This window comes from Podarcis filfolensis, assembly GCF_964270895.1.
Source record: "Podarcis filfolensis genome assembly, chromosome: 5".
Classification (NCBI taxonomy): domain Eukaryota; kingdom Metazoa; phylum Chordata; class Lepidosauria; order Squamata; family Lacertidae; genus Podarcis; species Podarcis filfolensis.
Window position 1 is genome coordinate 8,667,344 of NC_139608.1, and position 15,100 is coordinate 8,682,443.

A 15,100-nucleotide genomic window follows, 5' to 3' on the forward strand; every position below is an offset into this window, starting at 1 on the left:
TGCTCGGGGGCTTCAGGCAGCTATCCACAAGCCTTTGGAGCACGGTGGGAATTCCCCCTGTGATCCGAAGGCTTGCAGATAGCAGCCTGCAGCCTGAAGCCCGGGGAGCGCAGCGCCAACTCCTGCTGCGCTCCCCGGGCTTCGGAGCGTGCCCCCAGCCCCGCAAGCTCCTGGAGCGGCGGCAAGGCTGCGCGCAACCTTGCCGCTGTTTCCGGACCTGTTCTGGTGGCTGGGGACGGGGGAAGCTCGGGCTTTCCCCGCCCCAGCCCCGCGGCTAAAAACGAAGCCATGACAGCTAGCGGGATCCATCCCGCTCACTGTCTTGGCTTCTGCCAAAGCCGCGTGCAGCCTCTCCTGGCTGGAGAGGTTGCACGCGGCTAAAGAGGAAGCCAAGACAGCCAGCGGGATGGATCCCGCTATCTGTCTTGGCTTTTTTGCTCTTTGGGGCTGGTGGGGGGGGGATAAATTTTTTCCCCTTTAATTCACCCCCTAAAAACTATGTGCGCCCTATGGTCCGGTGCGCCCTATGGAGCCAAAAATACGGTAAACATTTAACCAACACCAACCTGACAAAAATGAAACAGAGGAGCCAAAATTAGAACATTTTAAAACATTTTAGCTAGTTGCCCCAACCCAAGATTTGTTCCAGCAAGACTGTGGACTTGGAGGAAAAACAATGGGAGGAGTGGGAATTGCCCACAGAGCCACTCCCAATGGTCCTCACTGCGTCAGAAGGTCCAGCATGGGAAGAGACGTTCACTTCCCCAGCCTGAAGAGGTTTCATTGCCCCTTGTGACTTTGAGAACTCCAGCCCAAGAAGCTCAGCAGAACCTCCATCTCCCTTGAGCTGTAAGGGAACTTTTGTGAGTCATTTACAACCTCTCCTAAACGTTTCTTCCAGGTGGTGGCTGGATGGAAGTATCATTTTGAGTATTTGGCCAGAGAGACAAATTGTTCCAAGGCTGAATTTACAGATTTGACTGCAGAATGCAAAGCTCTTCCTCAAGGCGTAAGTGAACCTCTCTGTTTATTCTGGAATAAAGAAGGGTTCCAGAATTTTGTGCAAAAAACACCTCAAAATGTTAGAATCACTAAACGTACATGAACCAATGGATGAATGAACCATACAAATTGGACAAATGAGCATTTTTGAAAATTGCATTCAACGTGCATATTTGATTTACACAGAATTTGGGAAATAAGTCTGAAGGAGGACAAAGACAGATGGAATTGTATGTAACCAGCAGAAAAAATATAGAGTGCATAGAAATGTGATAGCATTTGATGTACCTGAGGTTGCCCTCCATCCCTAACCTCACTCTCAACCTTTGTAATGTATGATGGAGATTGTGAACAGAATCACCAGGCAGACAGAGCAGACAAACCAGTTCAGGGAAGGGTTTCTTTTTATTTTCTTGAACCATACCTAGGGACGAAGGAAAAACTCAATTCAGCAGGTATTTATTTTATTAATTAATTTATTGTTTTATTAATTAATTTTTTTATACCGCTCTTTATCTGTAGATCTCTGTGAAGTTCACAACATTTAATGGCAAACTTACCAAATTAGCACTTTACGAAACAATATGCGCAGCAAAACACAGTCGTATACTGAAGTTAACACTTCTCTGAATTTTGCAAAGCAATTCTCCAGTCAAGAGATGTATACAAAAATGCAGTGCTTTTTTTCTTAAAAAAGAATGTTTAGGGGTACTCTCGTTTTGACTCACGAAAATCACTATTTGATTGTTCAAATCAAGAAAAATCAATACAGGAAATGGAGAGAAGTACAAAGATTCACAAAATGTTTAGGGGTATGCGTACTCCTACGTCCCCCCCCCCAGAAAAAAGCACTGCAAAAATGCATATACTAGGATAAAAGAGTGCATATAAATGTATGTATGTATTTGTGAATATAGCATACAAAAGGACATTACACATGGGGAAATTGCTTTGCAGAAATGTGTGTATTAGGAGACATCCTTTGCAAAAATGTGCACACTGGAAGAAATTAGCAGTAAGATGCTGTTGAATTTTCATAAGAACGTAAACTTAAAAAAAAAAAAAGATTTCAATACTGTTTGCACCTGAAAAAGTTTCAGGGTGGACATGCTGTTTTGTTTCTAATCTATACATGTCCCATCGCTTCCTGCTGAAGTCCTGTATCTTTTCAGACCACAAGTGTTCTGGTTTCCCCCTCCCCCCGGGTTTTGTTGTGCTATACTGCAAATATTGCCCCTCCAGACTGCAATATTGCAGTAACGTTAGGCTAGCATCCCTGAACAAGTAATAAAGCAGAATGATGTGTGGACGCTTTGGTATAAATCCACCTTTAACGCATTATTATTGTGTCAATGACGTGTTGCAGAACGCACCTGCAAAAACAACACCAGCCTGGTGGGATCCTGGGGCTGAAACAACATCATAGCAAAAGTGGGAACTAAAGTCCTGTCTAGCTCCTAGACGGTAGCTTCCTCCGGGGATATTTGGCTGGGCAGCCAAAAGCACTTCAGGAAACAGCAGTCTAATTCATTCTGTTTCTCCTCTTGGCCAGGAGAGCTGTGCTGGAAGAGTTGCCAAAAGAAATAAAAAGATTAAGACAGCAACCAATTTAACTCCAGGCAAATATTTCCATAAAAAGGAAGTTGTTAAATGATCCTCTAAAGCATATATATCTGCAATGCAGTTCAGAGGAGGGATGTTTCGAGTGGAGATATATATATATATATTTCAGCTAGGAATGTACTAGCTACTGCATTGTTAGAGACGCCTCTGAGTTAGAAAGAACAGCTGATTTGCTTGTTCTTGCTCTGCGATTCTGCCTCCTAATTCCCCCATCAGTGGTCCAGGCCAAATTTCAGGGGATCGGGGGAATGTGGATCAGGAACATTGTTTGGAGACCCTGCAAAGCAGGCGTGGGGAACTGCAGCTCACCAGACTACAACTCCCATCATCCCTGTCCATCAGCCAGGATGGCTGCAGCTCATGGAAGCTGGAGTCCGACAGCTGCTGGAGGTTCTCAGGTTCTCCACTGCTGGAGTAGACGAGAAAGAGGAATACATAGGAAGAGCTGTTAGCCATGAGAGCTAATTGAAACCCTAACCCCTATCATAATGAAAGCATGGTACTGTTCTCGCCCCCTCGCCCCAACAGCTATGGCTATTGCCTACCCAACTTTCTTAAGGAACTGCCCAGCTGAACTTAAGCCTCGAGGGAAGCAATGGACATAAAAAAAAACTCTGAAACAGAAACAATGTCATGAGAGGGTAGGAGAGGGTATATTAATTGCAATTCATCCCTCCATATGTGTGAGTCGAATATACACTGAGCAGATCTTAAAGTCCCACCCTTGGCAGAAAAATGGAATGAGGTGCCTCTGCTCAGCTTCTAAACTATGGGTTACTATTTGACTACAAGAACTCAAGGGACGCGGGTGGCGCTGTGGGTTAAACCACAGAGCCTAGGACTTGCCGATCAAAATGTTGGTGATTCAAATCCCTGCGATGTGGTGAGCTCCCGTTGCTCGGTCCCTGCTCCTGCCAACCTAGCAGTTGGAAAGCACATCAAAGTGCAAGTAGATAAATAGGTACTGCTCTGGCGGGAAGGTAAATGGCATTTCCATGCACTGTTCTGGTTCGCCAAAGCGGCTTAGTCATGCTGGCCACATGACCCGGAAGCTGTATGCTGGCTCCCTCGGCTAATAAAGCGAGATGAGCGCCGCAACCCCAGAGTCGTCCGCGACTGGACTTAACAGTCAGGGGTCCCTTTACCTTTACCTTTACCTTTAAAATAACTGAGCTTAATACTAATGAAATTTCATCAGTAATTTAGTGCCCGTTTCTCCTCATGTACATAGTTTTGTATACAATATTACCTTATTTTTGCAAACCAATTTCCCCCTAATTTAACACAATTATGTATGTTATTCTTTGTAATATATCTATTTTAAGCACACTTTGCCCTAGTATATGCAGCTTTGTGCATGTTGCTTGTCGGGAGAACTGCATTGCAAAATTCAAAGAAGTGTGAATTTTGAAGGCGGTGTTTGGGTTCACGTACTGTTTCAGATAAGGGACGCAGGTGGTGCTGTGGGTTAAACCACAGAGGCTAGGACTTGCCGATCAGAAGGTTGGCGGTTCGAATCCCCGCAACAGGGTGAGCTCCCATTGCTCGGTCCCTGCTCCTGCCAACCTAGCAGTTCGAAAGCACGAAGTGCAAGTAGATAAATAGGTATCGCTCCAGCGGGAAGGTAAACAGCGTTTCTGTGCACTGCTCTGGTTAACCAGAAGCAGCTTAGTCATGCTGGCCACATGACCCGGAAGCTGTACGCTGGCTCCCTCGGCCAATAAAGCAAGATGAGCGCCACAACCCCAGAGTCAGCCACGACTGGACCTAACGGTCAGGGGTCCCTTTACCTTTACCTTTACTGTTTCAGACACTGCAAATTTGGGAGGGTGAACAGAATCGAATTTCTCTTCCATCCCTGCTTCCCTATGAATATTAAAAAAGGAATGGGAATGGGGAGGGAGGTGTGGTATGTCCTTAACATCTGGGGATTCCCTTTCTCCTTTTCCAATTCAACCAAGAGGACCACAACAGGACATCAAAAAGAAGAGCAAAGCTTGAGATGTAGCGGCCGACACACAGCATTTGCTTTTATTTTTGGGGTTCAATGACCACTTCACCTTGTCTTCTTTTTGCTTTCTGTCCCCGCTCCAGCACATAGCTAGTTGTGTAGTTGATGCCGTTGTGGACTTGAAAGGGAAGCTTGTGCATGCTGATCAGAAGTGCATCCTTCGAGGTTTGTAACTGCGGTATTATAAAAATTTAGGGGGTGTGTGAAGTTAGTATTCATCATCTCTACGTGGGGGCAAAAAAGGTAGGGCACTTTTTGGCTCTCTTTGGGCCACAGTGCTGTGTCACACGGGACCTGGCATTAATTCTTATGGGCCAAAGAGACAAATGAGAAACAGACCGGATGACAGAGCGCAGGCTCAGCTTACTTAGGACAATGCGGAGATGGGAGACCAAAGCGTAGCCTCTTCAACGTAGCTATGGCAGCAGCGCCCATGCCCACTGTCAGGGGACTGCCATCGGGACTGGCGAGGGAGGCAGGGGGATACAGGGAGCCTCCGACGCTTCTGAGGAGCAGCCACTCACCAAGTGGTGGGGAAAGCCAGTAGAACGGAGGGGGAAGGGGATAGCCAGGCGAGGGGAGGGCTCAAAGATGCTACTGAGAGCCCCAGCACCTCACCTAGCCCGGCTGGCCAGCAGACAGACACGCTGTTTCCATCACCCAGCTTACGCAGAGGGGTGAAACATAAGGAGGGGAGGCAGAAATTTGGGGTTTCCAAGTTCTTATGTTGGGGGAGAAACCGGAAGGGGCCACTCCCAGAATCTGCAAGCAACTAGGACGGACATGAACTTTGTGTTTCTGCACTGTATGTACTTTGCACCAATGAAACCTGTAAAAGACAGGTCTGAGTCCTGCCTGGTTACTCGCGAGCAACCACCACCAGCGCCTGACACCCACATAGGCCTTCTATAGCTTCCTCTGGGCTTCCTCACCTCTCCCCGCTGAAATTAGGCTTGAAAGAAGCATTCTGTTGTAACCAATAGAATGTGGTCGTGGCATGTGCTCAGTCGCAATGCATGCGTGGTGCCTGCAGCGAGGTCTCCATTTTGAAAATTATTTGATTTTGATGAAATCTAACGTGTTTTACTTAGTTTGTTCGTTTACTTACAGAAAAGGAAAAGTTTTCTGGTGCTGTTTGTCCTGGTTGCCCTCAACGTATTCCAACAGACAGCCCAGAACTGAAGGAGCCACTGGCGGTTACCCTGGAGAAATACAACTCGCAATGTGGTGGCGATTTCTATTACAAAATTGAAAACATTACAGAAGCTTCAAGCCAGGTCTGAACTCTGTTGCTACCGTTATATTTCAATGTAATGTTTTAAGAAAATTGACTCAAATTGGGATGAACTGTTCAGTCTGTCTCGAGAGACAGTGGGAGGTGCCTCAGGGGGTGAAGTCAAACCGCTGGGGAATCACAGCGCCTGCTGTGGCTGCAGAGACTGTTGACTCATAACCGCTGCCCCCTGTGTTGTTTTTGCTGCGTTATCAGCACCAAATTGGCCTCCCTGGGGCACAAGCCTGGGCAGTGTTTATGGAGGCCCCTTCTCAGCCTCGCTGGTGTGGTCCAAAGGGAAGCAGAGCAATCCGTTTGGCACCAGCTTGGCTGCAGGAGTTGCAAGAAGGAGGCATATAAGACGCCATCCAAACACCTTAGGGACTCCACTCAATTTGTTTAGGGTTTACTCCTTAGTCTTTTCTTCTCCCAAATATATCCTGCAAGGCAGAGGAGCTTTAGAGTCAGAGTTTTCCTACTAGAAGGGTTACCTTCTCATGTTGATGAGCCCCACCTGTCCCTTATGGGAACATAGAAAGCTGCCTTTTACTGAATCAGGCCTACGATTCATCAGCTCAGTGGTGTCTACACTGGCTGGCAGTGGCTCCCCAGGGTTTAAGGCAAGGGATAATCTGAGCCCTACCTGGAGACGTCGGGGATGAAACCTGGGACCTTCTGCATGCAAAACAGGCAACCCATCACACTGAGCTGCAGCCCTTCCCCAAAATTTAGACTTTCCCATACTGGGAGTCAAACCTGGGCCACTTGGGTGAAAACTGTGGGAATGTTCAGGGATGCAATTTAGCAGAGCAACTTTCCCCTTTTTTAAACTTGCACAGCGGATGTGTTTGCTCAGGCTCGCTAAAGCCTCTAAAATACGTTTTCCTTTTTGGTAATTCCCCATTTAGTCCCTCGTAAAAAGATAGACACAACACAGTCTTCTTTAAAAGTATAAAAAGAGTTTACTCACACATTCTGTTCACAATTGGATCACAGAAGGCAGACTTAAGTTAGAAAAGTAATATGCACCTGGAAACTATCCCATAAGGAGACGGCTCCTTTGTCCATTCTTGGCTGCACGCCAAGAGAGCATCTTAGGCAAAGCAGATGTTGCTTCTTCGACAAATGTGGTCAGAGAGAGAGAGAGATGGCTGACCAAGTGAGGTCACACCCACCTCTAGTCACATGCAGAGGAAGTCTGTCCCAGCCAAGGAGAAACAGGAAGTTCCGACTGGCTGGTCCAGACACCCCTTTTTATGTCCACTCTAGGAATGTTGTACTTGACTGCTCTTGTGCTTCACATCCCACAAAAATCAGGATTCCTAACTGCTAGACCACATGAGAATATATATATTAAGCCAGATGGGATAGTAATTTTCATGCAAGACATGCCCCTACTGCTCAACCCTTTCTGTGCATAAGTCCTGACTTGGGTTTTGAGGCTGCGCTTGAACTGCGTGAAGGCTTCACTTCCAACATGAGCTGTGTGCCATCTCCATGCTATCCTGCCAACCTCCACGCTGTTTTTAAATATAACAATACTAAGCATTCACAGTGTGCTCTACAACATCCATTTCCCTTTACTCGTGCTTTTCCTGGTCATCTTTCTCCTTAAATTTCAGGTTGTTGCTGGAATAATGTACCGAGTTCACTTTCAAATTAAGGAGACAAATTGCTCTAAGCACATTGTCCCGAAATTGAATGATGATTGTCAGACTACAGAAGACAGTGTAAGTTACTGGGAGAGGTTCTAAGATGAATATTTTATTTCAATCCGCTAAATAAATCTTAAATTTGGATGAGGGTGGGAATATTGCAGATCCATGTGGTTATTTGTATTCTTACTTTCTGAGAAGTCCATTCCTGATTCACTTTGATTTAAACTTTTTTAGTTCCCTGGTTAGACCTGAATACTAGGTAATATTTAATTCAGTTAAGATTTGTTGCCTTAATTTGTGTTTGGTTTTGGTCTTAATAAATTTTATTCCTCTTCACATGAAAACCCAGCACAACTGTTTATAAACAAAAAGGGGTTTTTTTTAATAAAAAAAAACAGATAAGAAAATGCCACAAGCTTTCACAATAGCATTCCCAGCTATAATAATTTGCCAGGGTTTGTATTTCATGATAACCTTTGACTAGAGATGTGCCACTGCTCTGTCTTGTTTTGGCTACAGAAACTGTTATACTGCTACGCATCTATTTACGAGAGACCCTGGACGTCAGAAATCCAGCCCAAATTGAAATGTGGTGAGGAACCTCAGGAGGTATGAAAATCCAAATTGTTACAAAACCACCCCCACTCTGCCAAGCGGTAGCAAAAGTCCAGGGGGTTCCAGACACTCATCCAGGGTCTGTGTTCCTTTGAAGAATTGAGACACAGCAGGGACTGTCATAGCTTTAAGAAATGTGGTTTATTCACTTATTTACAGCTTCTGTTTGCACGGAGGGAGTCCAGATCTTGCAGCATGGTCATTTCAAGAGGGGCTTGTTCCCCATAGCAGTGCAGCCTTGCAGTCCAAGGCATCTGTCCCAGCCAGCCTTCAGCCAGCCAGCCCAAGATGGATCCCAGTCTTTCTTCTCCTTCTTCTTCCCAGCACACTTTGCTAAAGACTCTCTTTTCCTGTCACCTCACATCTAGTTATCCTGGCAGCCTTCTGTCTGCCCAGACCCAAGATTCCTCTTAGATGGGCCATCAACCCATTTTGTCATATGAATACCTCTATCCCAGGTGATAGAGTTTTAAGATGAGGCACTGCTGTTTTTAATATTGAATTTTAAATTGCTGTAACCTCTCCTTAGAGGAAGAGCAGGTAAGAAATTGAAATAATAACAAGCCAGATAAACTTGGAACAGTCTTGTCCAGTGATATCTAGAAGGCATCTGGCTGGAGTACAACTCTCGTCATTGCAGACCGCTAATGTTGCTGATGGGAGTTGGGAGTCCAACAATATCCAAAGGACATCAAAGTGCAGAAAACTGGCTTGAAGGTTTGGTTTGATACAGACTGGAGAGAGACAACGACCCACTTCCCATGCTAGTTCTAGTCTTTAGAGCTCCAGTGAGAGCCAGTGTGGTGTAGTGGTTAAGAGCGGTGGACTCGTAATCTGGTGAACCGGGTTTGATTCCCTGCTCCTCCACATGCAGCTGCTGGGTGACCTTGGGCTAGTCACACTTCTCTGAAGTCTCTCAGCCCCACTCACCTCACAGAGTGTTTGTTGTGAGGGAGGAAGGGAAAGGAGATTGTTAGCCGCTTTGAGACTCCTTCAGGTAGTGATAAAGCGGGATATCAAATCCAAACTCTTCTTCTTCTTCTTCCAGTCAAGATGTTGATTGCATTTGGCCTGTAAGACTTAATGCTCTTAGCCCAATGTACAGTGGTACCTCGGGTTACAGACGCTTCAGGTTACAGACGCTTCAGGTTACAAGACTCCGCTAGCCCAGAAATATTACCTTGGGTTAAGAACTTTGCTTCAGGATGAGAACAGAAATCGCACAGCAGGAGGCCCCATTAGCTAAAGTGGTGCTTCAGGTTAAGAACAGTTTCAGGTTAAGAATGAACCTCCGGAACGAATTAAGTACGTAACCAGAGGTACCGCTGTATCTGAGACACTTGCTTTTCTGTGTGCCATTGTAGGAAACAGAAGAAAGCCAGCCCTTGAAGAAACCAGTCATGATGCAGGTACAGGTAACACAATAATGCGGGGGGGTGTTATGCTTTAGCAGTTTTGGAACCGCCCCTAGAGTCTCATCACTCTGGGCACATCTGTTGCTGCAACCTCATAATTTTAATAGTCATCATGACTTCTCCCATAGAATACTTGGATTTGCAGTTTAGTGAGGATTCTGTTAGAAATCCTGAACTTCCCCTCATAGAAGTGCAGTTCAGAAGATCCCTGTCTGGGCTGAGGGAATGACTTTTAAACCAGTTTTAAGCCTGAAGTGGACCTATGCCCTCAAAGATCAGAACAACTTCCAGAAAGTTCATTATTGGGGCTTGTGGGGGGGGGGGGGTCCTGGATTCAGCATGGTCCGAGTTTCCAATTTACATTTCACCATATTTTAATAGTTAAGTCTAATTCTTGTCTGTTATTACGCAATCTTGACTTCCGGGATGTGTTGGTCTGTTTTAAGCACCTAATTAAATACATTGTGATGGCTTTTCAGCTTATGAGGAGACCTCCAGGTTACACCCCATTCCGAAGTGCTGGTCTAGCCCTCATCACAGGAACAAGCGGAGGTGAACCAAGTGGGGCTTGTAACCTAGGCTTTGGCAGCAATCATGGCCACAGCCACAAACATGGCCACAGCCACAAATATGTCCTTAAAAAGCCCAAAAGCAAGCCGAAAAACAAGTCTTCTGAAGAATCTGATGAAGACAAAACTACACTTACACCAGCGGCTGAAATCCCAGAATGGCTACCTACTTTAGACACGCTTCAACAAGAGGAAGTTGAGACACCACAAGACAGCAATGGATCTCCACCTTCTTTGTTTGAACCTTTACCGGATCTGCCAGAACCACCAGCTCCTAAGTGTCCAGGGAAACCGTGGAAACCCATTATAGCCCTTCAGGAACCTAGTCGTGACTTCACACTCGAAGATCTTTTACCTCCCTCTGTGGACACCGCTGAACCGATTGAAACAACATCAGCTCCCAACCCGTCAATCTCCCTCGATTTTGATCTCACAGATGCTCTGTAACCAGTTTATTATTTCTTCAGGAATTCATGAAATCCCACAGCAGTTGAAGTGGGAAAGTGACTGGGATTTTAAGGCTGTGTGCAAACATAACACTGAAACAGGAGTTGCAGCAAATTGTTTTCCCACACGGCAAGCCTGGCCTCCCCCTTTTGCAATGCAATTGGCAGTTGTGCAACCCTGAAATTTAAACGTTGAGTCAGCAACCTTGCCTCTCACATGCCTTTTTTTGTTTTGTTTTTCAAATTATTTATTTCAGCATTTGTCCTCTTCCTCCTTTTCTTACACTGGGACGAAAAAGCAAAATTGAAGAGTTACCAAAGTGTTCCAAGGACGTGGGGGTGGTAGGTTCAGTATATCACAGGCAACCTGCCAATCTGCAATGTATAGATGGCTCCTATAACAAATTCTCAGAACTAGTTGCCTCTGTACCAATCCCTGGAAAGAATCATTTGTTTGAACAGAATGTCCTAATTGCACTTTTCGAGCAACCTCGCTACACCAATAGTGTTATGTTTGTCTGCAGCCTTGTTAGCCAGTAATTTTCTGAATGAATTCCAAGTATGATCTAGCATATTGCACCTGATTATTTCCCACTCCCGCCCCAACTGAAATCAGTAGAATGTTCCAGCATTGAAACAGTAAGGATGAAAGCAATGTAGCCTACTTACTCTAATGCAAAGTACATTTGGTGATTGAGCTGCGCTCTCTTCCCTGGCTATTGCAAATAATAAAACAAGCATTGAAAAAGCACTCAAGTACTAAATATACTTTGTTGGCAACGAACCAGGAAGGTCTTTGAAGGCTTGGCCAGAGAAACTCAGTTTTCTCAAATGCCTCTGGGCCTCAAACTCAGAGCTAAAGCAAAATTTAAAAAGTGATAAACCTCGCTAAATTTAGGCACCCTCTACTTCATGAACCACAGCAGCTGAAATCTTGAATTTTTCAAAAATAGGTTGGTTATGAAATCCAAAATGATGACTCTCATTCCAGGCAATGTATGCAGCATCATCTACTGATAATTATTATTATTATTACTATTTATTAAATTTGTATACCGCCCTATACTCGCAGATCTCAGGGTGGTTCACAAGATAAAATCACAATATAAAAACACAGAATGCATAATGAAAACAAAAACAACTCAATAGTCATGTGGCACCATGAAGCCCAGAATGCATCATAGGATACTGTCACCTGTTGTATCTGTCAGGAGTTCAGCCTACCCTCAAGTAGGACCCTGGCAGAGACACATACCCGACTGGCATATTCTCTCCCTCCTGGTCGGTCGTTCGGGAGCTTCAAAAGCTTTCGTCTGCACGAACATCACAGCGACCGATGCCCACAGACACCGGCACACTTAGGGATCCGCAGAGTTTGCGCATCATGCATAACAGACGTCAGCATTTTGGCTAATCTACTTTATTTACATATAAACACACACAGAGCACTGCAACATGGCTCCCTCTCTCTCTAGCATCAGACAGCAAAGAGAAAGAGAACAAAGGACAATAGTCCCACTTCACAGAACACAGTAACACAAACATCCTGTCTCTGTCACTTCCCACTTTGTGGAGTCAAAACATATACCGTCATGTGAAAGACAACAATCCCATGACTGCAATCATGGAGCAGGAATTCTAACAGTATCTGTTTGAAACTTTGCTTTCTTTCCCTTTCCATGTGATGCTTTATACATCAGGGCTAAGGAACTTTTTTTTTTTTAGTTTGAGGGCCACATTCCCTAGTGGATAACCTTTTGGGGGCCACATGCCAGGTGGGGGTGGAGGCAAGAGGGTGGGGCAACAGGTGTGACTCATACCTTTTGCAAGAGGTTTATACACATACCTCTCCCCTTTCAGGAAAGCAAGGTTCATCATCATGTCGCAGCCAGGCAAAAAAACTCAAGGAAAGCAGGAAATACGGTTGGACTAGGGAGAGGTAAGGGTCATGGATTGTCCCAGGGCCTGATAGAGAGGCATGGAGGACTTTATTTGTCCTTTAGGGCTGGAGTTTCCCATTGCTACAGAGCAGGGATTTGAAGCTTGACTTTGGCTGGATCTAGACACATCAAAGAAGCTTTTCAGTTAAACGCCCTGCAAACTTTGTATGAGAAATCGTGTTGGCAAAAACAGAACTCCACATCGCCATCTGGTGTCCCTGCGTTAGAATGCATAAACAACACATATAAAGCGCCTTTTCTTTGCCAATGTAGCCGAGTCCCTGGTCAAAGGCAACAAACTAATACTTGTATTTTGTAGGTGAGGAACACTGCAGCCGAGATATAAGACACTGGCACAAAGCCAGCCACGGCTAGGCATGGACAAAAACTGTTGTTTCCAGTTTCTCTTTCGCAGTCTTAAATTCAGTTCTCCGAATTTCCGCAGCACTTTGCGATTGATTCATTTTTAAATCCCAATGAAAGCTCATCAGCATCTCAGTGCAGATTTCTCGAACACATTTTGAACACACACATTTTACGCACGTGGTTTGGCTGGAGGACCACATCACAAAATTCAGAGAAGTGGAAATTTAGGAGGGCCAGGTTTCAGTTCATTCGTTCATTCAAGATGTGTGGAGTAGAAGGCAGCTTCTCCTCCCTAAAATCAAATTTCACCTCCATTCCTAGCCATGGCAGACTCCCCCCCCCCTTTTGCTTTTGGGAGCCAGAAACCCTTTGCCAATCAACTGCAAATCACCCAGTCATGTACATTTATTTATTTTCATTATGTATATCACTGCAATTTTTTTTAAAGCCTGGCCTTCTGCCCCTCAATTTTCCAAAAGGGAGGCCAGCACATACACCCACCAACTCCTGAATCTACAATCAGCGTGTTTTTACATGAGTAGAATGTGTCCTTTTATTTAAAATGCACCTCTGGGTTATTTGTGGGGCATAGGAATTTGTTCATTTCCCCCCCCAATATATATATATATATATAGTCCAGCCCCCCACAAGGTCTGAGGGACAGTGGGCCGGACTATCAGTTTGCTGACCCCTGATTTATACCAGTGATAACCATCGTCACCTGCCCACAAGTGGGGGTCTGTGTCAGCTATCTCCCCGAAAGATGTCAAACCTGAAGCTGACCACCTATGCTATGTTACATGAGAGAGGGAGAAAAATAATCTTTATTTGCATCAGCCGCTAGCCACAGCAATAAAATAATATGCACTGTGTTACATTTGATTAGGCCAGAAACCTGTTTGTAAGTAACTAGGTCGGCACAGGCAGATTTGAGCTATAGAGCTGCTTTTATTTTCAGTAATTCTACTTTGTGCTCTCAATTTATTTCATACGAGGCACAAATAGTGTTAAATTTTCTTGTTTGTGCAATCCAGCCAGTGATCCCCAGTGTTTGTTGTAGGAACATCTCATTTCTCCCAACATTCAAACTGCTGGAATAAATTGCTGGGGGGATGTGTGCTGGATAGGCTTGGATACGATGGAAACATTGCACGTTTTGAATGCTGGGTGGATATTTATTTATTTACTACATTTAGACACCACTTTTTTTCCTTCCAAGGAGCTCAAGGCTCTCCTCTTCCCCATTTCATCCTCACCACAGCCCTGTGAGGTGAAGGTTAAGCTAATTGATGGTGACAGGCCCAAGGTCACCCAGTAAGCTTCATGGCTGAGTGGGGATTCGAACTCTGGTCTCACAGGTCATAGTCCAATACTCTAACCATTAAGCCACACTGGCTAGTGGTGGGTGTTTTTGCAGTTGTTTTGGATTACAGTCATACCTCGAGTTGAAGTAGCTTCGGGATAAGTATTTTCAGGTTGTGCACTGCGGCGACCCAGAAGTAACGGAGCACGTTACTTCTGGGTTTCGCCACTCGCGCATGCGCAGACGGTCAAAATGATGTCACGCGCATGCACGGAAGCGGGGAATCGCAACCCGCGCACATGCAGATGTGCAGACGCGGGTTGCGTTCACTTCTGGAAGCAAACGGGACTCCAGAATGGATCCCGTTCGCATCCAGAGGTACCACTGCATATTGTATGGAGGGATTTTTAAAATCTAGATTTGATAAATGGCACTTGTGCCCTCACTGTGATCTGAAATACAAATCCCTCTCTCTCTCGCGTACTAATAATTTATTATTTAGACCCCGCCCATCTGGCTGGGTTTCCTCCAGCCACTCTGGGCGGCTTCCAACTGAATATTAAAAACAATACAGCATCAGACATTAAAAACTTCCCTAAACAGGGCTGCCTTCAGTTGTCCTTTAAAATAGTTACCGTATTTTTCGCTCTATAAGATGCACCAGACCACAAGACGCACCTAGTTTTTGGAGGAGGAAAACAAGAAAAAAAATATTCTGAATCTAAGAAGCCAGAACAGCAAGAGGGATCGCTGCACGGTGAAAGCAGCAATCGCTCTTGCTGTTCTGGCTTCTGGGATAACTGTGCAGCCTGCATTCACTCCATAAGACGCACACACAGTTCCCCTTACTTTTTAGGAGGGAAAAAGTGAGTCTTATAG

At 45.1% G+C, this 15,100-nt stretch overlaps 1 protein-coding gene across 1 annotated transcript in view; it reads left to right on the forward strand.

Moving 5' to 3' along the window:
* KNG1 (kininogen 1) overlaps positions 1-11,363 on the forward strand; it is a 29,088-nt gene extending 17,725 nt beyond the window's left edge. Inside the window, exons 5-11 of the mRNA XM_083612867.1 lie at positions 902-1,009; positions 4,720-4,801; positions 5,747-5,913; positions 7,532-7,639; positions 8,087-8,176; positions 9,547-9,591; positions 10,077-11,363. Coding sequence (XP_083468993.1) covers positions 902-1,009; positions 4,720-4,801; positions 5,747-5,913; positions 7,532-7,639; positions 8,087-8,176; positions 9,547-9,591; positions 10,077-10,613 — 1,137 coding nt within the window. The 3' untranslated portion in view covers positions 10,614-11,363. The remainder of the gene's footprint in view (positions 1-901; positions 1,010-4,719; positions 4,802-5,746; positions 5,914-7,531; positions 7,640-8,086; positions 8,177-9,546; positions 9,592-10,076) is intronic.
* Positions 11,364-15,100: the final 3,737 nt, after the last annotated feature.